Source organism: Symphalangus syndactylus, chromosome 1 (genome assembly GCF_028878055.3).
Source record: "Symphalangus syndactylus isolate Jambi chromosome 1, NHGRI_mSymSyn1-v2.1_pri, whole genome shotgun sequence".
Classification (NCBI taxonomy): domain Eukaryota; kingdom Metazoa; phylum Chordata; class Mammalia; order Primates; family Hylobatidae; genus Symphalangus; species Symphalangus syndactylus.
Window position 1 is genome coordinate 112,582,142 of NC_072423.2, and position 23,408 is coordinate 112,605,549.

The 23,408-nt window shown below is 41.6% G+C and overlaps 1 protein-coding gene and 1 pseudogene across 2 annotated transcripts; both read right to left on the minus strand.

Moving 5' to 3' along the window:
* Positions 1 to 758: 758 nt before the first annotated feature.
* On the minus strand, positions 759 to 1,100 carry LOC134736611 (putative ribosomal protein eS26-like; annotated as a pseudogene).
* A 1,113-nt stretch (positions 1,101 to 2,213) lies between these two features.
* FBXW12 (F-box and WD repeat domain containing 12) lies at positions 2,214 to 23,074 on the minus strand. Of its 2 annotated transcripts, XM_055278596.2 has the most exons (10): positions 22,985 to 23,074; positions 22,500 to 22,537; positions 22,140 to 22,297; positions 20,040 to 20,158; positions 16,968 to 17,177; positions 15,917 to 16,075; positions 14,566 to 14,776; positions 13,608 to 13,786; positions 13,401 to 13,531; positions 2,214 to 2,313 (listed from the first exon to the last, which is right to left on the minus strand). In XM_055278596.2, exons 1-10 carry the CDS (start codon positions 23,072 to 23,074, stop codon positions 2,214 to 2,216), a joined length of 1,395 nt encoding a protein of 464 aa, XP_055134571.1. The 2 variants fall into 2 exon arrangements, with proteins under 2 accessions (XP_055134571.1, XP_055134581.1); XM_055278606.2 differs by lacking the exon at positions 16,968 to 17,177.
* Between the last annotated feature and the right edge of the window lie 334 nt (positions 23,075 to 23,408).

A 23,408-nucleotide genomic window follows, 5' to 3' on the forward strand; every position in this document is an offset into this window, starting at 1 on the left:
AGCTAGTTCCCACTGGATGGTGCCTACCAAGTAGTGCTTCCCGTGTCTGAGGAAGAAAATCAAGCCTGGATGACTGAGGCCAAGTCAGAAGTGGGTGGCCATAGCCACCTAAGACCAGAGGGATGGCCGCTAAAGAGGTGCTAGAATAACGCTTCTCTAACTTTTTCATTCCCAATTCACCTTTTTTTTTTTTTCAGACAGAGTCTTGCTCTGTCGCCCAGGCTGGAGTGCAGTGGCGTGATCTCAGCTCACTGCAAACTCTGCCTCCTGGGTTCACGCCATTTTCCTGCCTCAGCCTCCCGAGTAGCTGGGACTACAGGCGCCGCCACCATGCCCAGCTAATTTTCTTTTTTGTATTTTTAGTAGAGCTGGGGTTTCAACATGTTAGCCAGGATGGTCTCGATCTCCTGACCTCGTGATCCGCCTGCCTTGGCCTCCCAAAGTGCTGAGATTACAGGCGTGAGCCATCATGCCCGGCTATTTTTTTTTTTTCTTTAACAGATGCCTAAACCCTCTTTATTTCACACAGCTATGCAAATTGTGAGGCCAAGGATATGGCTGCAAACAATTAAGGTTTAATTTACATGAATAAGCTTTCTTCCCCATGAAAATACTATGTGTCACTTCACACTTGGTCTAACACAAACACAAAATCCCCACCCTATCTGGCACAGACACACTCAACATGCAATATTAAGTACTATTTCCATTTTATTTTTCTCCAGAGAATAGTCTTCAGTCTTGAAGGACTCAGCTGTTTATGTGGGCTTTGGTGGGGGTCATGGGGCAGCACCCGCAGGTCTAAATCTGGGTGGGGGTGTTTGGTCCCTGTGGCCTTCATGAGATCGATTCCTGACTACTTTGCTGTGAATTGCACAACTCACACAGTATTATAGCTTCACACACAGCTTGGGAAGCACATAGGCATTGAAGACGCTAGCTTCAGTAATGTCCTCGACTGCTGTGGCCTCCACTATGTTTCGAATGACGAATTTCTTAATGGCCTCGTCATTGTGCACGCACTGGGTACAGTTCATGCAGCAAATAGGCTGCATGTGGTCACGGCCCTTTTTGGCATGACTGTTCTTTTTCTTTGTCATCTTGGAGGCACAGACTGGAGAGCCAATTCATCTACTTAAAAAGAAAAAACTGTGCCCCAAATTATAATAGTTCCTTTATTAAACCTTCCTCAAATTACCTTAATTTGTATGTGACATCTTTATCATCCTGGGACCTTGACTGATATAAACCCCAAATGTGAGTTTTGTTATGGTTAGGAATTCTCTGAAGATAATTGTTTGTCTGTCTTGATTTCACCCATCTCTGAAGCTGAGGGAGGTAGCTGTTCATCCTTCTCTAATGAATAGATTTTCCCTCAGTTTACCTACAGAGAGTATTACTTTTCTGAGGGTCCTGGATCTTGTAGATTTCTGATCTCACCACCAATTTGGTGGAGGCCTGTATTTCATCATGTAGCCTTTGGAATTCTATGAAATAAGACATTAACTTCAGCATTTGTTGAATTTTCTGGACTTTTTTCATTCTCTAATTTTGGAAGTTTCTATTCTATTCCAGCCATCTAACCATGGATTTTTTTAGTTTTGTTTTGTGTTTGCAGTTTTGAACAAGGCTAAGGTGCTATGCATGCTTTGCTCTGGGCCACCATGTTTCTGGAAAATGAAAGCCCAACAGCAATTCAATTTTACCCCCTTTTTAACCTAAGTTATCTGGGAATTGCAGATCCTTGTGGGATCTTACTTATTCCTGTTCCCTTTGGCAAGTGACATTCTTTGTACATGATTCTACACATTTCTCTCCCTCTGTCTTATCTTCTACCTTGGTCTCCACTGCCCATGTATTACCTTATAGACTCTGTTCTCTTATAATCAAGAAAATGGCTTAACCAGATCTCTTCAGCCATGTCATGTGACCACTTTCATTGTTCTTTAATTTTCATTTTCTTCTGAGACAGGGTCTCACTCTGTTGCCCAGGCTGGAGTGCAATGGCACAATCACAGCTCAGTGCAGGCTCAAACTCCTGGGCTCAAAGGATCCTCCCACCTCAGCCTCCCAAGTAGCAGGAACTACAGCCATGTGCCACCATTTCAGGCCACAACATCTAAATTTCACTAAAATAATCATTCTGGGCTTGCAAACAGAATTCTCTTTACTACATTGCAGATGATGCAAGGTCAATTTTGTTAGTTTCCATATTACGTATTCAAAGAATACATCACCAGAATGCTGGAGTCACTTGCTTTCCTCACCCTAAGTACTATGCTTGCATTATCACACATCACACTGGAGATGCAGCTGTCAATGGAAAAATAAGATCAGTGAACAAAAGAGAAAGTAGGTACATCCATTGTTAATACTGACTTAGAACTTGACTAAGATATCAATATTCTTTCCAAATTAATTGGTCCTTTGTGCTCCTAGATTTGGTTTTGAATAACTACATAAAATCAGGGAAAGTTACACTGATTATTATTTGCAGGAATAGCAATCCCAGCCTGCTCTCAAATATTATTGCCAGAATTGTCAGTAACTGATTTGACAGATTATCTGGTTTAATGCTGATTAGAGAGGTTTTGTTTTTTTTTTTTTTTTTTGCCTGAGACAGGGCCTCACTGTGCTGCCTAGGCTGGAGTGCAGTGGCACCATGTCAGTTCACTGCAACCTCCATCTCCTGGGTTCAAATGATCCTTCCAAATTAACCTCCCAAGTAGTTGGAACTACAGGCATGCGCCACCACACCCAGCTAATTTTAAAAAGTATTATTTTGTAGGCCAGGTACGGTGGCTCCCGCCTGTAATCCCAGCACTTTGGGAGGCTGAGGTGGGTGGATCACGAGGTCAGGAGATCAAGACCATCCTGGTTAACACAGTGAAACCCCGTCTCTACTAAAAATACAAAAAATTAGCTGGGCATGGTGGTGGGCATCTGTAGTCCCAGCTACTTGGGAGGCTGAGGCAGGAGAATTACAACCCGGGAGGCGGAGGTTGTAGTGAGCTGAGATCGCGCTACTGCACTCCAGCCTGGGTGACACAGTGAGATTCCATCTCAAAAAAAAAAGAAATTAAAAAAAATATTTTCTCATAGAGATGGGGTCTCAGCATGTTGCCCAGGCTGGTGTCAAACTCCTGCACTCAAGCGATCTGCCTGCCTTAGCCTTCCAAAGTGCTGGGATTACAGGTGTGAGCCACTGTGCCCAGCCCTGGATTTTTATTTTAAAATAGAATTCTGCTCCCTTTTGAGTATACCTGCTCTACTCCAATTGAATATCATAAGAGATACCACGCTTCCCTCCCCACTGTATGATGAGGAAATGGTGGGACCATAGCTCTGTTGTTGATTCTTATTCTGTATTAACGAAGTGACACTTTTACCCCTCTCCACCGTGAATCAAAAAGCTAATTTGATTCACTATGGTGAATCAAAAAGCTAATTCACCATGATCAAGTAGGCTTCGTTCCTGGGAGCAAGGTTGGTTCAACACATGCAAGTCAATAAATATGATTCCCCACATAAACAGAATTAAAAACAAAAACCCATATGATCATCTCGATAGACACAGAAAAAGCTTTCAGTAAAATCCAGTATCCCTTTGTGACAAAAACCCTCAAGAAACTAGGCACTGAAGGAGCATACCTCAAAATAAGAGCCATCAATGACAAATCCACAGGTAACGTCATATTGAATGGGTAAAAAACTGGAAGCATTCCCTTTGAGAACTGGAACAAGACAAGGATGCCTACTCTCACCACTCCTAGTAAACATAGTAGTGACTAGTAGCGATTAGTAGTGAAAGTAGTGATTGCTGTAGCTAGGAAGTCCTAGCTAGAGCAGCCAGCCAAGAGAAAGAAAAAAAGAGCATCCAAATAGGAAAAGAAGAAGTAAAACTATCTATTTGTGGACAATATGACAATATGATTGATTTTATATATGTGTGTGTGTGCATATATATGTATATATATATATAGAGAGAGATAATATGTATTTTTTAAATCCTCCCAGAGAGGGTCTTGTTGTGTCACTCAGTCTGGAGTGCAGTGGCACAATCATGGCCCATTGCAGCCTCAACCTCTGGGCTCAAGTGATCTTCACATCTCATCTTCTTGTGTAGCTGGGACCACCAGTGCACACCACCATGCCTGGCTAATATATATATATATTTTTTTTTTGTAGAGACAGGGTCTCTGTATGTTGCCCAGGCTTGTCTCGAACTCCTGGGCTCAAGTGATCATCTTGCCTCAGCCTCCCAAAGTGCTGGGAATACAAGCATGAGCCACTATGCTCCAAGACAATATGATTCTATACAAAGAAAACCCTAAAGACTCTGCCAAAATGCTCCGGGAACTGAAACCAACTTCAATAAGTTTTCAAGATACAAAAATCCATGTACAAAAATCAGTAGCATTTCCATATACTGATAATGTTTAAACTGAGAGCCAAATCAAGAATGAAACCTCATTTACAACAGCACCCCACAAAATAAGTTACCTAGGAATACATCTACCCAAGGAGGTGAAAGATCTCTACAAGGAGAACTACAAAACACTGCTAGAAGCAATAATAGGCCAGACGTGGTGTCTCACGCCTGTAATCCCAGCGCTTTAGGAGGCTGAGGCGGGCGGATCACTTGAGGTCGGGAGTTTGAGACCACCCTGGCCAACATGCGAAACGCCATCTCTGCTAAAAATACAAAAATTGGCCAGGTGTGGTGGCACGTGCCTGTGGTCCCAGCTACTTGGGAGGCTGACGCAGGGGGATCTCTTGAACCCGGGAGGTGGAGGTTGTAACAAGCCGAGACTGTACCACTGCACTCCGGCCTGGGCAACAGAGTAAGACTCCGCCTCAAAAAAAAAAAAAAAGGAAATCCTAGGTGACATTAAAAAAAAATGTAAAAACATTTCATGCTCATGGAGTAGAAGTAATTATCATTAAAATGGCCACTGCCCAAAGCAATCAACAGATTCAGTGTTATTCCTATCAAACTGCCAATGTCATTTTTCACAGAACTAGAAAAAAACTATTCTAAAATTTATATGGTATCAGGAAAGATCCTGATTCCATATTGAATAGCCAAAGCAACCTGGAGGAAAAAGAAGAAAGCCAGAGACATCAATTATCTGACTTCAAACTATACTATAAGGCTATAATAACCAAATTAACATGGTATTGGTATAAAAACAGAATAAAGATTCAAGGAACAGAATAGAGAACCCAGAAATGAAGCCACACACCCACAGCCAACTGATCTTCAACAAAAGTTGACAAAAATAAACAATGGGGTAAAGACTCCCTATTCAATAAATGGTGCTGGGATAGCTGACTAGCCATATGTAGAAGAGTGAAAGTGGACCTCTACCTTTCACCATACACAAAAATTAACTCAAGACAGATTAAAGGTTTAGACGAAAGACTCCAAACTATAGGAGTCCTAGAAGAAAACCTAAGGAAACACTATTCTAGACATCAGTATTGGCTTTGGGAAAGAATTTATGACTCAGTCCTCAAAAGCAATTGCAATGAAAACAAAAATTGGTAAGTGGGACCTAATTAAACAAAAGAACTTCTGCACAGGCTGGACATGGTGGCTCACACCTGTAATCCCAACACTTCGGGAGGCTGAGGCGGACAGATCACTTGAGGTCAGGAGCTCGAGACCAGCCTGGCCAACACGGTGAAACCCTGTCTCTACTAAAAATACAATTAGCTAGGCGTGGTGGCACATGCCTGTCATTCCAGCTACTTAGGAGGCTGAGGCAGGAGAATCGTTTGAACCTAGGAGACAGAGGTTGCAGTGAGCCCAGATTGTGCCACTGTACTCCAGCCTACGTGACAGAGTGAGACTCCATCTCAAAAACCAAACAAAACAAAAAAAGGTTTTGCACAGCAAAAGAAACTATCAACGGAGTAAACAGACAACCTATAGAATGGTAGAAAATATTCACAAATCGAGCATCTGACAAAGGCCTAATATTTAGAACCTCTAAGGAACTTAAACAACTCAAGTGAAAAACAAACCCATTAAAAAATGGGCAAACATGGACAACTCAATGCAGCCTTGAACTCCTGGGCTCAAGCAATCCCCTAACCTTGGCCTCTCAGAGTGGTGGGATTACAGGTGTGAGCCACCATGCCTGATGATCTCACTTATACATGGAATCTAAATAAATTAGACTCGTAGATGTAGAAGATAGAATGGTGTTTACCAGAGGCCAAGTAGGGTCAGAGCAGGGGGTTAGACAGGGAACAGGGAGGTGTTGGTCAAAGGGTACAAAGTTTCAGTTCGTCAGGAGGAATAAATTCTGGTGAGCATGGTGGCTATAGTTAATAATAGCATATTGTATATTTCAGAATAGCTCAAAGAAATTTTAAATGTTTTCACCACAATGATAAATATTTGAAGTGATGGATAAGTTAATTAGCCCAATTTGATCATTTCAGTGTATACATGCAAGAAGACATCATATTGTACCCCATAAATATATACAAGTATTCTTTGTCCATTAAACTTTTATATTTAAACTTAAAAGACAGATTAGCACGATGGATAAAAAGCATGACCCAACCAGATTCTATCTACAAGAAACTCACTTCAAATATAATGATATAAGTAGGTTGGAAGTAAAAGAATGAAAAACAATATAACATGCAAATATTAACCAAAATAAAGCAGAAGTGGCTAAATTTGTATTAGATAAAGTAGACCTCAGGGCAAAGAAGATTACCAGGGACAAGGAGAGGAATTACACAAAAACAAAAAGGCCAATTAACCTGGAAGATATATTAATCCTAAATGTGTATGCAGCAAGTTACAGAGCTGCAAAATACATGAAAACTAATAGAACAAAGAGGATAAATAATCCGTAATAGGAAATTCAACAGTCTCTCAATTGATAGAATCACTAGACTGAAAATCAGAAAGGATAGAAAAGAACTGAAGAAGATCAACCAAGCTGATCTAATTGTCACTTATAAAACATTGTGCCCAACAAGAGAAGAATACACATTCTTTTCAAGCTCACATGGAACATTCACCAAGATAGAGCATATCCTGGGTGACAAAACAAATTTTAACAACTATAAAAGAATGAAGAAAATATGGAATATGCTCTCTGGCCATAACTGCTTTAAATTAGAAATTGATGACCAAAAAGATCACAATAAAATCTCCAATCTTGGAAATTAAACATACTTTAGAATAGTCCATGGCTCAAAGAGGAAAAGGGAAATAAAGAAGTATATGGAACTGAATGAATGAAAATCAAAATCTGAGGATTGCAGCTAAAGCAGTGTTTAATGGAAAATTTAGAACACCAAATGCTTATATTTTAAAAAGAGGTCAGAAATCAATGATCTAAACATCCACCTTAAGAAACTAAAAAAGGTGACAAACTGGCAAAACCCAATCTCTACAAATAAATAAATTAATTAATTAAAAAATAGCCTGGCATGGTGGTGCACCCCTGTAATCCAAGCTACTCTGGGAGGTTGAGGTGGGAGGATCACTTGAGCCCAGAAGGCAGAGGTTGTAGTGAGCCAACATAACACCCCATTGCACTCCAGCCTGACAGGTTGAGATTGTGTCTAAAAACAAACAAACAAACAAACTAACAAACTAGAAAAAATAGCAAAATAAAAGTAACCAGAAGCAAGAAAGTAAAATTTAAGAGCTGACATAGACAAATTCAGAATAGCAAAATAGAGGTTGTTAAAAAAAAATAAAAAGAGACCAAAAGCTGTTTCTTTGAAAAAATAATTAAAATTAATAAGACTCTAGTAAGGCTGACCAAAAAACACAAAACCAAAACCAAAACCAAAAAACACAGAAATGACACAAATTACCAGTATTACAAATTAAGGAGTTCATATTACAAATTTTACAGGCATTAAGAAGATTAAAAGAAACAAATCTACACACATTTGACAAGTTAGATAAAATGACTGATTGCTGGAAATTCAAACTGTAAAAACTCACCCATCATAAAGTAGATAATCTGAGTTGCACTATAACTATTAAGGAATTTATAGTTAAAAGCTTTTCAAAAAAGTCATCTCCAGGCCCAGATTGTTCTACTGAAGTTTACTAAACATTTAAGGAAGAAATAACACCCTGAGGCAGGAGAATCGCTTGAACCCAGGAGGTGGAGGTTGCAGTGAGCCAAGATCATGCCATCGCACTCCAGCCTTGGGGACAAGAGCGAGACTTCATCTAAAAAAAAAAAAAAAAAAAAAAAAAAGGAAGAAGAAAACTACAAACCAATATCCTTCATGAACACAGAAGCCAACAATCATCAAGTATTAAACTCAATTCAGCAATATATAAAAAAAGTAATATAAAATGAGGAAGTGGGGTTTAGTCTAGGAATGCAAGGCTGATTTAATGTTCAGAAATTCCATATATCCAATAAAATAAATGAAGAAAATCCACCTACAACAGCATCCAAAATTGGAATACTTGAGTAAATTGAACCAAGGAGGTAAAAGATGTCTATACTGAAAACTATAAAACACTGATAAAAGAAACAGAAGACATAAATAAATGGAAAGCTATCCCATGTTCATGGATTGGAAGAATATTGTTAAAATGTCCATACTCCCCAAAATGATCTACAGATTCAATGCAATCTCTATCAAAATTTCAATGACCTTTTCCACAAAAAATAGAAAAAGCAATCCTAAAATGACTATGGAACCACAAAAGATCCCAAATACTCAAAGCAATCTTGAGAAAGAATAAAGCTGGAGGCGGCATATTGTCTGATTTCAAAACATATTATAAAGCTACAGTTATCAAAACAATTTTATGATATTGGCATAAAATCAGGCACATTGACCAAAAGCTCAGAATAAATGATCCCAGAAATAAACCTGCACATTTATAGTCAATTGTTTTTCAACAAAGATGCCAGGAACACATGGAGAAACGACACGCTCTTCAATAAATGGCATTGGGAAAACTGGATAGTCACATGAAAAGAAAATAAGTTGGGACTTTGTCTCACATCACATACAAAACTCAAAATGAATTAAAGACTTAAATATAAAACCTGAACTACAAGAAGAAAGTACAGGGGAAAAGCTCTGTGACATTGATCTGGGCAATGATTTTTCGGATATGACCCCAAATGCACAGGCAACAAAAGCAAAAATAGGTAAATGGGATTGCATCAACCTAAAAAGTTGCTGCACAGGAAAGAAAACAGATCAAAGAGACAACCTATGGAATGGGAGAAAATATTTGCAAATTATACATATAAGGGTTAATGTCCAAAATATATAAGAACTCTAACTCAATGGCAACAAAACCACCATATTAAAATGGGCAAAGTTTCTTCATTGCCAATTTTCCACAGAAAACATAAAATGGCCAACAAACATGTGAAAAAATGCTTAGCATTATGAATTATCAGGGAAATGCAAATTAAAAATGCAATGAGATACCACCTCATTGGAGGTGTTAGAATGGTTATGGTCAAAAACATGAAAGATAAACAAGTGTTGGTGAGGATGTGAAGAAAAGGGAACCCATGTACGTTGCAGGTGGGAATGTAAATTAGTACAGCCATTATGGAAAACAACATGAAAGTTCCTCAAAACACTAAAAATAGGATTATCATATGATACAGTAATCCCACTCCTGGGTATACATCCAAAGGAATTGAAATTGGTATGTTGAAGAGATGTCTGCACTCTCATTACTCCCATGTTCACTTCAGCACTATTCACAATAACCAAGATATGGAATCAACCTAAGTGTGTATCAATGGATGAATGGATAAAGAAAATGTGGTATATGTGTATATACATATATACACACACACAATGGAATACCATTTAGCCTTAGAAAAGAAGGGAATCTTGTCATGTGTAACAGCATGGATGAATCTGGAGGTCATTATGTTCAGTGAACTAAGCCAAGCACAGAAAGACAAATACTGCGTCATCTCACTTATGTGTGACATCTTAAAGGAAAAAAAAAAATCGAACTCACAGAAGCAGAGAGCAGAATGGTGGTTAACAGAGGCTGGGAGAGAGGGGAATGAGGAGATGTTGGTCAAAGGGCCCAGTGTTTCCATTAGGCAGGAGGAATAAGTTTCAGAGATCTGTGGCACGGCATGGTGACTGTAGTTCATAATAGTGTATCATATTTACAAATTTGCTGAGAGTAGATTTTAAGTATTTTTTACCACAAAAATAAGTGTATGAAGTGATTGATATATTAGCTTGATTTAATCATTCTACAATATATACATCTATGAAATCACATTGTACCCCATAAATATATAATTATTTGTTAATTAAAAACTAATAAGATACTCTGTCCTGACCACTAACAAAAAAGAAAATCAATATAATTCACCTTACTAAGAACCTAAAAAAGAAAAACTATATGCTTATATCAATTTATGCAGAAAATGCCTTTGAGAAAATTCACATCTATTCATGATAATAAAAACCTCTCAGCCATCTAGGACTAGAAGAGAACGTTTTCAACCCAGTAAGGGGCATCTACAAAAACATACAGTGAATATAATAATAATGGTGAAAGACCAAACACTTTTCATCCAATGCAAGGATGTTGGCTCTCCACTCCAATGCCACACAGGAGGTTATAGCCAATGCAAAAAGGGAAGAACAACAAGGCATACATTTGAAAAGAAAGAAAACTGTTTGACAGATGACATGATTGTCTACATAGAGAAAGCAAAAAGTATCTACCAATCTATGAATAAAAGCTATTAGAATGAATGAGTTTAGCAAGGTTGTGGGATACAAGGTCAATATACAAAAGTCAGTCATATTTCTATATACTAGTAATGAAAAATGGAAATTGAAATAAGACAGTACTCTTTATAATAGCACCAAAACCATGAAATATTTAGGTATAAATTTTACAAATATGTGCAAAATCTTTAACCTAAAAACTACAAAAACACTGATAAAATAAAGATGGCCTAAAACAGTAAGAGACATTCAGGTTCATGTATTGAAAGAGCCAAAATAGTAAAGATGCCAATTCCCCTAATTAATCTCTAGATCCAAACAAATTCCAATATAAATCTCAAAATTTTTGTAAAAATTTACAAACCAATTCTAAAATTCACTTGGAAAACAAGGGAACCAGAATAGTCTGAATAATTTTGTAAAAGAACAGATTAGAGGACTCACATTATCTGATTTCAAAGTCTCTATAAAGTTACATTTTCTTTTTCTTTTTTTTTTTTTTGAGACGGAGTCTCGCTCTGTCGCCCAGGCTGGAGTGCAGTGGCGCAATCTCGGCTCACTGCAAGCTCCACCTCCCGGGTTCACACCATTCTCCTGCCTCAGCCTCTCCGAGTAGCTGGGACTACAGGCGCCCGCCACCACGCCCGGCTAATTTTTTTGTATTTTTAGTAGAGACGGGGTTTCACCGTGGTCTCGATCTCCTGACCTCGTGATCCGCCCGCCTCGGCCTCCCAAAGTGCTGGGATTACAAGCGTGAGCCACCGCGCCCGGCACTAAAGTTACATTTTCAATGTAGTGTGTTATTTGATAAGAGATACATATATAGATGATTGGAACAAAAGAGAAAGTCTCAAAATTAACCCATGCAAATATGGTTGATTTTGGACAAAGGTACGCAGGCAATTCAATGGAGCAGGAGTTTTTTCAACAAATGCTGCTGAATCATTGAATATTCACATGCAAAAAAAATACATCTTGATCTTTATCTTTCCCTTACAAAATTTAACTCAAAATACATCAGAGACCTAAATGTAAAACACTGAACTGTAAAACTTTTAGAGGAAATCTTAGAACATCTCTGTGATCTTGGGTTAGGCAAAGATTTCGTAGATACAATCTCCCAAGCCCAGTCATTTTAGAAGAAAATTGTACTTCAAAGTTAACAGTTGCTCTTTGAAAGACACTGTGAAGAGAGTAGAAAGACAAACTAGAGTGGGAGAAAATATTTGCAAACCCTTCGCTGATAAAAGACGTATATTCCAAATATATAAAGGACTATCAAAACTCAATATTAAGAAACTCAATATTAACAACCCAATTAAAAAATGGTCAAAAGATTTGAAAAAATGTGTTAAAGAAGATATGTGGATGGCAAATAAATTGCTCAATGTCATTGGGAAAAGGCACAATAAATATCACAATGAGGTATCACTATACATCCACTCAAATGTAAGAAAGAAAACAAATCCAGGGGAAGTATTTGAAATTATTGAAAGGAAATAAGTATTTATGATTGGTGTAGGCTAAAATTTATTAGATATGATATAGAGAGCAAAAACCATGAAAGTCTGCTAAGTATGATTACAGATATTTAAAGTATTTTTGCCTCAAAACAATGGAAATCATTATCTGAACATAGACATTTTCGTATTCTTGTAAAAAAGTTAATAACAGCTGCCTGATACTTCCTTGTGTGGATATACTATGGTAATTTAAACAATCTCTTATGCTTGGACACTTAGGGAGCTTCCAGCTCTTGACTATCACAAATGCTGTAATGAACAGCCAATGTACTTGAATGATTGGAGGTATAGCTTCACAGTAAATTCTTTTTAGTGGTGTTGGCAGTGCAAAGGATATATGTATTTTCTTAGATGTTGCCAAAAAAGCACTATAAGCAGTATAATGACTAGCAATAATCTGGAAGAAAATGTCTGCAAAGCCTTAAGAGACAAGACATCTACGTGTACTACGTAAAATCTCAAGAAAAACAATTTAAAGGCAAGCAAACCAGGGGCAAAAATCAGCAAAATGGAGGGAAAGGCAGCTCACTGAAGCAGCACCCAAGTAGCTAATGAACTCACAAAAGGTACAACTCAGCAAGAAAACACAGGGTATTGAGGACATCATCTATCTACTGCTCATGGGAAGATAAATTGAGAGCCACTTTGGGAAGACTTTTAACATCTATTGCAAGTGCCATGACTTTAAGAACTAGCGATTCTCTTTTCAGGCATGAGTTTATTGATATCTATCCTCAGAGAATCTTTAAAAAAAAAAAAAATCCCTGTTCTCCCTTCTTTCATCTTGATGTAGAAATTAGAAGTTTTCGGCAGGGTGCAGTGGCTCACGCCTGTAATCCCAGCACTTTGGGAGGCCGAGGCGGGCGGATCACGAGATCAGGAGATCAAGACCATCCTGGCCAACATGGTGAAACCCCGTCTCTACTAAAAATACCAAAATTAGCCAGGTGTGGTGGCACGTGCCTGTAATCCCAGCTACTCGGGAGGCTGAGGCAGGAGAATTGCTAGAACCTGGGAGTCGGAGGTTGCAGTGAGTTGAGATCAAGCCACTGCACTCCAGCCTGGTGACAGAGGGAGACTCCGTTTCAAAAAAAAAAAAAAAGTGTTCAGGGGATGTTTAGATCACAAAACAGAGCTTACCTGTCTGTTGTATGATCATGCCACGTGTTTTCCAGGTGATAGCAGCTCCTGAGGTATGGATGGCGACCTCCTTCTTCCCACATGTACACATGCACAGAGTTCTCGGATGTGGTAAGCACATAGCAAGGATCCTTCCAAGCATAGCCAGAGTGAGTGGCCAAGGAGTCAAAGTCAGATCAAAAAGCAGTGGAAGAGAATCATACATACCACCCAGAAGTTGTTGATGGCTGCCTGGTGGTCCTCAAATCGTTGCAGCAGGAAGCCAGTGATGCTGAAGAGTAACAAGTATGGCCCACTGGTAAAGACAATCATATATCCATCACTGGCTCCCATCCAGATAGGGCACTGCAGATGAGCTGCCACCTGGAAACTTGCGATCTCATATGCTGTTTTCATGTAAAACACACATATATAACACACACATAAGGAAGTAAAGATCAGATCATTGAATAATAACAATATCCTCACACTGAATAAAAAAGCATAGTCCCCACTTCCACAGACTTCATTCCAGGGAGGAAAATGAAGGGTAGTCCAGCGGCCTGACAAATACATATCACTGACTGTGGTAACAGGTGCTAGGACACAGGAACAGAGGTTTGTGGACAATAAACAATCCCCTGGGCATTGGAACCCAGGCCCTAAAACATGATGGAAACCTATATGTGTTCGCCCAAGAGAGCGGGGTGGGGGTAGAGATCAGCATGGGTATTAGAGCTGAACTGGGGTGGGTTCACGCCCAGCTAAAGAAATCCCCTGCTCCTGGCCGGGTGCGATGGCTCATGCCTGTAATCCCAGCACTTTGGGAGGCCGAGGCGGGCGGATCATGAGGTCAGGAGATTGAGACCATCCTGGCTAATACGGTGAAACCCTGTCTCTACTAAAAATACAAAAAATTAGCCGGGCATGGTGGCGGGCGCCTGTAGTCCCAGCTACTCGGAAGGCTGAGGCAGGAGAATGGCATGAACCCGGGAGGTGGAGCTTGCAGTGAGCGGAGATCACACCACTGCACTCCAGCCTGGGCAACACAGCAAGACTCCGTCTCAAAAAAAAAAAAAAAAATCCCCTGCTCCCTTTATACAGACTGACCCATTTATTATAGCTAAACACGAATGACTGTGTGATGAGGAAGAGAAACAAGCATTTCTAATGTAGCACAGCCTACCTTGGATGACTGTTTGGCCTCCAGTCTTCTTGGTTGTTAGATCAAAGGTGATAAATTCTGTCTTTTTTCCAGTGCGACTTTGGGACATCAGTGTTATCCTGTTTTTCACCTTTGGGGTCCAGCAGGCGCTGACACATAATTTATGTGGGAGAAAGGTAGACAGAGGAGCATTGCCTTCTGATGGTCTCAGTAAGGACTCTGTGAGGAATACCTAAAGAGAGCATCACGTGCGCGGTCGGGGCAGGGAACTTACATCCTCTCAGTACAGGAGTGACTCCAGAAGAGCCTTCTTAGAAATTCTCATCTTGTGGCCAAAGCTTTGTTCAACATCTCAGGAGTGATGAGTGGTCACTGCTTATCACTCCAGCATACAAGGAACTCACTGTCTTCCTATCCTTCCTGTCCCATTCACAGAACAATGTCACTGAAGCATGCTAGGGTGTTATGAAACCATCTTGCCATATTGAACCCTTGGTCAAGTTGAGGTTGGCTAAGCAGATTTTCCCTTCTTGGGGAACAAGTCAAGGGCTGTGTGGCTTTTACTACCTGCCTTCTGAACTCCTCCCTCTTTGGTGCCCAGTCCACCAGTGCCCCACTACAAATGGCCTGCTCAAAGGCCAAAGCCTTCCTCAGAGTGATATTCAGATGCTGTTGCATATTCAGTTACTTTTGGACTTCTCTATACTTTCCAGCCAACATAGATAAAAGTAAAGAAGGCAAAGGAGAACAAGGTCAAAGATATTTTTGTAAAAAAAAAAAAAAAAATTTTTTTTTTTTAAGAGGTAAGGTCTCGCCATGTTGCCCAGGCTGGAGTGCAGTGGGTATTCACAGGTGCAATCCCACTACTGATCAGTATGGGAGTTTTGACCTGTTCTGTTTCTGACCTGGGCCAGTTGGCCCCTCCTTAGGCAACCTGGTGGTTCCCTGCTCCCAGGAGGTGAACGTATTGATGCCAGACTTGGTGTGGACACCCTATCAGCATAGCACACTATGGCCTGGAACTCCTGGGCTCAAGCGATCCTCCTGCCTCAGCCTTCTGAGTAGGTGGGACTATAGGTGCACGCCACCATGCCCAGCAATCCCTATTTCTTGATACCTGTCTCACCCTCTTCCATCTCTTTGGCAAATTCGGGCTTCGTGAACGAGTTTTTGTTAAACATTTGCCACAGCAACTGGATGTTGTTGCTTCGAAGAGCATTGTTTCCTGACCATCACAATGGATTCCCCTTGTGATTGGTCTTAGAGAGAACGGAGCAGTATGCCTGGTCCTCACTGAGCTCTGCAGTTTCTCTGCATGCTTCCTAACTTGACATTCCCATCCTGAAATTGAAATACACAGAACAGCACCTACCTGTGGCAAAGTACGAGTGTATGTCCCACATGCAAATACCCATTTCTTGTCAGGAGAGCAGTGTAGACGTACAATACCATATTGAAATGCAGTAACTTTAGAAACATCCCTTAACCCAGGCAGTGTAAATGTGTAGATGTCACCTGCATCATCGCCAACCTGAAACCAAAGCATCCCCACCATATCAATAGGAAGATATGTGAAATCCTGAAATACAGAGGAGGCAGCACTGTGAGCTGCAAGATATGCCACTGTTTCCGCAATCACATAATGGAGATCAAAACCTCTGACCAGTCTAGCTTGAGACACTGTTGGGATAATCCCATGGAATAAAACTTTCCAAGCCCCAAAGCATTCTTCTCAAGGACAGTTATTCATTAGCACATCAACACTACGCTTTTTCTCAATGTCACCCCAAAGCCATCTCTCTCCCTCGACTGTCCCCAACCAAGTTAATGGACTGGACAATAACACACACTTGAAAGAAGAGGCACATATAAAGTAATTCAGGAAATTTTTGGCTTTTTGTTTTTAGAAGAATTGCTGGGGAAATGTACTTGAGGCAAGTCAAGGGCCAAGATAGCGTGGAGGTTTGTATAACATTCATTGATATACTGTGATTGACTCGCAGGGTATGTGGAAGGGATGACAAGAGAAATAGGCCGGGCGCCGTGGCTTATGCCTGTAATCTCAGCACTTTGGGAGGCCAAGGTGGGCAGATCATGAGGTCAGGAGTTCAAGACCAGCCTGGTCAGTTTCTACTAAAAATGCAAAATTAGCCAGGCATGGTGGTGTGTGCCTGTAGTCCCAGCGACTCAGGAGGCTGAGGCAGGAGAATTGCTTGAAATCCGCAGGCAGAGGTTGCAGTGAGCCAAGATTGCACTACTGCACTCCGGCCTGGGCAACAGAGTGAGACTGTCTCAAAAAAAAAAAAAAAAAAAAAAAAAAAAAAAAAAAAAAAATAGGGATAGGACAGCAATGTGACACAGATGCCTGACAAGACAGCAGGCATTTGATTTTTTGGTCCCCTCTAAATTCAGGGCTCACTTACCATCAGGAATGGGCCATCCTTTGTAAGATAGGCTTCCATGCAATAACAGGGGTTTGGCATTTGGAGAACGGCCAGAGCGTCCCTGTCCTGACAGTTCCACACTTTGATAGTTTTTTTCCGATCCATAGTGATGGCCAGATGCATCTGAGGGAAGGTTACCAGATTTGACAAATGGAACTCCTGGACTGGGCTTGACCAGATCATAGTGCCCTAGAGAACGAGAGTAACACGACCTGTGTTCAAGGAACCCTTACACCTACTGTGCTTTCATTCTGCCCATGTTTATTTGGAAGCCTCTTCCAAATCAGATCTTCTTGCTTCTGGGCAAAGGATATGAAAATTCTCCACATCTCAATATTTTGGAGGAGCGAACATGAAAACAGGAACTACACACTATGCTCAGAGACAAGAACTTGGTACATAACAGGCGCAAAGAATGATCAGACTTCATAGATTCAAATCACCTCTGCCTCCTATTCACAGTACAGCCTTCAGCAAGTCACTTTCTATCATGCCTTCTAATGAGGCTGTCATTACCTTTCACAACTCATGAAACATACTTAGAATTCTGCCTAGGACACAGTAGGAACCCAAAATGTATTAACTATCATTAAAATTGTTATTCAACCTTGTACATTACATACAAGATAGAATAGTTGTCTTTCTAAATGATTCTTTACCTTTAAAAAAATTGTGAAGTATATCATACAAGAAAAGAACACGAAGTTTAATAAATTATCACAAGTGATTACCAATGTACCACTTCTAAGCTCTCCCGAAGTCCCCTTTGCATGTGCTCTATTTAACAACCCCCCCACGGCTCCCCGCACCCAAATGTAATCACTATTTTGATTTCTCACACTATAACAAGTTGCCTATGCAGTAATACCTATGGCCATGTAACCAAGCATCCCAAAATTTAGTGGCTTAAAACAGGCTTTTGCTAACTCTGTTTCTTTTGATCAGAAATTCAGGGGTAGCTTGACTGGGTAGTTCTGGCTGTAGTTCTCTCATGACGGTGAAGTTAAGTTTCACTTCCAAGATGGCCTCTCATATAGCTGTGTAAGTTGGTGTTGGCTACTGGCAGGGGTCCTCAGTCCCTCACCACACAGATCTTTCTGGAGGGCTGCTTGAGAGCTCTCATAACACTGTGGCTGGATCTCCAAGAGCTGATGACCCATGGGTCACAGAATTGTCTTCTGTGACATAGCTTCAGAAATTATACACCATAATTTCCACAGTATCCTGTTGGTTCCATAGGTCAGCCCTATTCACTGCGGCAGTGGACTACACAAGATTGATCGTGATTATTGTGGGGCTAAGATATTTGGGCCATCTCAGAGACTGGCAGCTGTAGTCTGCCCCATAGCCTCCAGTGATTCAGTTTCCCCCTCCATCAAAATATATCCACCATCTCCCAATGCTCTCAAATGTCTCATACCACTATAGTATCATTGCAGAATCTAGGATTTCATTGTTTCCAGGTCCAGGTCCAGGTCCATGTATATATTTTTTTTGAGGCAGACAAAAAAAAAGCTCTTTAGATTCAGTTTATCTTGATGTGAAAATCTTCTAACTAAATATACAAGTTATCTGTCCCTCACCATCCCCAAAGTACAAGTGTGGGGTAAGCGCAGGATAACAGTCACTGTCATTCAGAAAAGGTGAAAATGGAAAAATAGGAATCACCGCTACAAGAAATTTTGAAATCCAGTAGAAAACATGCTGGCAATTTGTTAATTAGGACTTAAGGCCCAAGAAAGATCTTTTATGACTCTTGGTTGTACTCTCTAGGCTCTTGATTGTGTCTGAGTCATCCTTCACTTTCTGTATGTGGTGGCCCAATTTTTTAGCTAAATTGTTTTGGTAGTCTGCTTCCTGCCTGTAAAAGTTTTGAAATCCAAAAGGCCTCTTCCTTTTGTGTGTTTTGGCCCCTTTAAATCCAAGCTGGCAGTGTTTCTGCCAATGTAATTCTCTGTAACAAAAACTTTATGGGTCTCCTAAGAACCTCACTGCAGTTTATACCATTAGACAAAAGCCACACTCAGTTTTGAGATAAATCCTTTATGCGCCTTGGAGATCATCTGAGCTAGAGACCACTTTCTGAAAAAGCCAATATAACAAATGCCAATCATTGACAAAGAGGCAATAGAACAGGTAATAAAGATGCACAAAGCCCAAAAGTTATTTCACAAATGCACTCCGTATTATTGGTAGAAAATAAGATGTTATACAAATTTATAGATAAAAACACATATTAAAAAGTAAATTCTCAGCCAAGCGCAGTGGCTCATGCTTGTAATCCCAGCACTTTGGGAGGCTGAGGCTGGCAGATCACTTGAGGACAGAAGTTCAAGAACAGCCTGGCCAACATGGCGAAACCCCGTCTCTACTAAAAATGCAAAAATTAGCTGGGTATCGTGGTGCGTACCTGTAATCTCAGCTACTCAGGAGGCTGAGGCACAAGAATCACTTGAACCCGGGAGGCGGAGGTTGCAGTGAGCTGAGATCATACCACTGCACTCCAGCCTGGGCAACAGAGTGAGTCTGCCTAAAAAAAAAAAAAAAAAAAAAAATGCTGGGCACAGTGGCTCATGCCTGTAATCCCAGCATTTTGGAAGGCCAAGGTAGGCAGATCATGAGGTCAGGAGATCGAGACCATCCTGGCTAACACGGTGAAACCCCATCTCTACTAAAAATACAAAAAAATTAGCCGGGCGTGGTGGCGGGCGCCTGTAGTCCCAGCTACTCGGGAGGCTGAGGCAGGAGAATGGTGTGAACCCGGGAGGCGGAGCTTGCAGTGAGCCAAGATTGTGCCACTGCACTCCAGCCTGGGGAAAAGAGCGGGACTCAGTCTCAAAAAACAAACAAAAACAACGACAACAACAAAAGTGAATTCTATGTGTGTCTATGGTCCAAATGAAAAGGTCACAAATTACACGATAGAAAACCTGATTTGACACTGTTTTTGTTACCACTTCCGAGTATTTTCCTCTCAGCACTTCCGTTTCAAATACAGAACAGGATGGATGCAAGCATGCAGTACTTTTGCTACATATTGGCCAGGCTCACCTCTTGCACATCCCAGGCACAAAGCTCTTGCTTTGGAGATACACTACAAATGATTGATTTCTCCTGTTCATCCATTGTAAGGCTATTTCCTGAGAGATAAGCCAACTCCATCTCAAATGCTAGAAGGAAACATAGAAGACTTGGCCACCAGATAGTTAAGGGATGATCCAAACCAAAAGAAGATAATTTAAAATATTTCTGTACCCTCTTAGGAAGGTTTGGGTAACAATATGGAGAAGATAGAAATTGGGCTCCAGAGTCATCCAGACCCAGGTTCCCACGGCAGACTGGCCATTTGGGAGATGTTGGCCAACTTGCTTTTCCTTTTTATCCTCAGTTTCCATAGATATAAAAAGCATATTAAAATCTCTCCATCAGAGAACTTTTCTGAGTTTTAAAGAGTTATCAAGTCCAGGCACAGTGGTTCACGCCTGTAATCGCAGCACTTTGGGAAGCTGAGGTAGGCGGATCACTTGAGGCCAGGAGTTCGAGACCGGCCTGGCCAACATGCTAAACCTGTCTCTACTAAAAATACAAAAATTAGCATGGTGGCAGGTGCCTGTAATCCCAACTACTTGGGAGGCTGAGGCATGAGAATTGCTTGAACCCAGGAGGCGGAGGTTGCAGTAACCAAGATCATGCTGCTGCACTCCAGCCTGGGTGACAAAATGAGACTCTGTTTAAAAAAAAAAAAAAAAAAAAAAAAAAGGGTTATCAGGATTAGGCCAGGTACAGTGGCTTATGCCTGTGAGGCCGAGGCAGGAGGATCGCTTGAGCTCAGGAGTTCAAGACCAGCCTGAGTAACAAAGTGAGACCTAATCTTTTTTTTTTTTTTTTTTTTTTTTTTTTTGAGACGGAGTCTCGCTCTGTCACCCAGGCTGGAGTGCAGTGGCTCAATCTCGGCTCACTGCAAGCTCCGCCTCCCGGGTTCACGCCATTCTCCCGCCTCAGCCTCTCTGAGTAGCTGGGACTACAGGCGCCCGCCACCACGCCCGGCTAATTTTTTGTATTTTTTAGTAGAGACAGGGTTTCACCGTGGTCTCGATCTCCTGACCTCGTGATCCGCCCGCCTCGGCCTCCCAAAGTGCTGGGATTACAAGCGTGAGCCACCGCGCCCGGCCGTGAGACCTAATCTCTACAAAAAAATTTAAAAAATATGGTCGGGCATGTGGCTTATGCCTGGAATCCCAGCAATTTGGGAGGCCAAGGCAGGTGGATCACTTGAGGTCAGGAGTTCAAGACCAGCCTGGCTAATATGGTGAGACCCCATCTGTACTAAAAATACAAAAATTAGTTGGGCATGGTTGTAAATGCCTGTAATCCGAGCTACTCAGGAGGCTAATAAGGCAGGAGAATCACTCAAACCCAGGAGAGAGAGGCTACAGTGAGCCGAGATCGTGCCATTGCACTCCAGCCTAGATGACAGAGCAAGACTCAACCTAAAAAAAAAAAAAAAAAAGTCAACTGGTTGTAGTGGTGTACCCTTGTAGTACCAGTTACAAAGGAGGCTGAGGCAGGAGGATCTCTTGAGCCCAGGAGGTTGAGGCTGCAGCAGTAGAGCCTACGTATGCATTTATTTAGAGACAAGTTCTGGCCCTGTCACCCAGGCTAATTTTTTAAATTTTTTCATAGAGATTGCGGGGGGCGGGTGTCTCACTTTGTTGCCCAGACTGGTCTTGAACTCATGGGCTCAAGTGATTGGCCCACCTCGGCCTTTCAAAGTTCTGGGATTATAGGCATGAGCCACTGTGCCCAGCCAAGCCTCTGTTTTTTAGGGTTTCCCATTAATTTTTTTTTTTTTCTGATTTTTATTCTGGGAGGGATGAGAAGCCTTAGGAAAAAAGGGAGTAACAGGACCTGATTTTATGTTGTGAAAAAAAAAAAAAAATCACTCTAGTTTCTTCATTCAGCATAGATGGTGGGGACAAGAGAGGAAGCAGGGAGATATCACATGGCTATCACGGCAACCCAGTCTGGTTCAATTTTAATTCCTTTTCCCTTTACTGAATGACAGTACACAACTGCACACAGCAAAAATCAAATAGAGTGGACCTCTGAATACAAGTTGCTCATGTTCCTCTAGGACACCTGTCCCCATACCGATGTTCTTAGTTACTTTGTAGATAAAGTTATGTGGCTGTGCCAATGCCAACCGAAGCTCCTTCCTTCTTTGATGCAGGAAAAATTGCTTCCATGTGTGTGTGCCCAGGTGTTGATCAGTGAAGTTGCTGCAGTCCCATCTCTGCAGAGATAGCGACCTGGAAACAGAGTCACAATCCCATCAGGCTGTTCTCAGTTCACCTCCTCAGAGCCCCGGTTATATCACAACCCCCTACTCACACTAACTTTCCTGTGTATATCTCACAACACAGCCAGCCACACAGGCCTCAGTACACAGCATGGGTGCGCAGTCAGATGATCTCCTCTCCCCTTCCCTCCTTACCCTTTCCCTTCCCTTACCTCCACAGGTAATCGCTGTCTGCAATCCTATTCCAATGCTATGGGAAAGAAAGGAAGAGACAAACAGGCAATCAGTTACATCAGAGAACAGGGGCAATCCTCTGCTATTATTTGTTCTGGGAGCTGGACCCCCACAAGTTAATCAGATGGGATTCCAGCTCTCAAAGCACTCTCAGTGTGGGGAGATAAGGAAATGGTAACAACAGAGACCTACCACTGCTAATACAGGCACCGGATATTCCCATGAGTTCACAGGAAGAAGTGTTGATTTCCTAGGGCTTGAAATGGGAGCCTCAAGGACTGTTTAGTCAGCACTCCTGGATATCGACTTGTCCTTTTCGTTTAACAGAATATGAGGCCCTCAGTGTGAAGGATGCTAACTCCCAAAGCCTCAGTGTAGCCCTCTGCCATTCTGCAAAGTGGTGCTCAAACTGGTCGAGAGAAGCAGCGGGCGTGGGGGGCAGTGGGAGGTGGAAGGCCTTTACCTTGTTCACCTGGGAAGCCTGCAGCAAGCCGAACAGGTCCAGGAAAGAGAAGATTCGCTTCAAAGCTAAGTCAGGCAATTGGATCTCCATTTTACGCGGCCTGAACCCACATCCACTTTCCTTTCTCCTCTCCGGGCTGCTCTGAATTTAAAAGCTTTGCCAAAGTCTGCAGCACTTGTGAAGATTTTCACCTGTGCCCATCTGTGTGCGGTAGAAACAAGCTGCAGGTGTGCAGACTCCCGGGCTGACCTCCACTCCGGCCTCTTCCCTGGGGCCTGATCCACACAGCTGGTGGCGTCCCTGCCTAAACCCACTTGTTAGTGCTGTTTGTTGTTTAGAGGAGCTCAGCAACACCTGTGCACTGTGAGCTGGAGGTGCAGAACCTGCGGCAGCCCCAGTTGCAGATGAAGTTGTCAGGACCCTC

Bases quoted from the DNA above. Each gene is read 5' to 3' on its own strand.
- FBXW12 (XM_055278596.2), bottom strand. From the start codon at position 23,074: ATGGAGATCCAATTGCCTGACTTAGCTTTGAAGCGAATCTTCTCTTTC. The intron at 22,538-22,984 runs GTAAAGGCCTTC...TCTTTCCCATAG, and splicing joins AGGCTTCCCAGGTGAACAAG to CATTGGAATAGGATTGCAGA. The intron at 13,787-14,565 runs GTAGGCTGTGCT...ACATGAAAACAG, and splicing joins AGGCCAAACAGTCATCCAAG to CATATGAGATCGCAAGTTTC.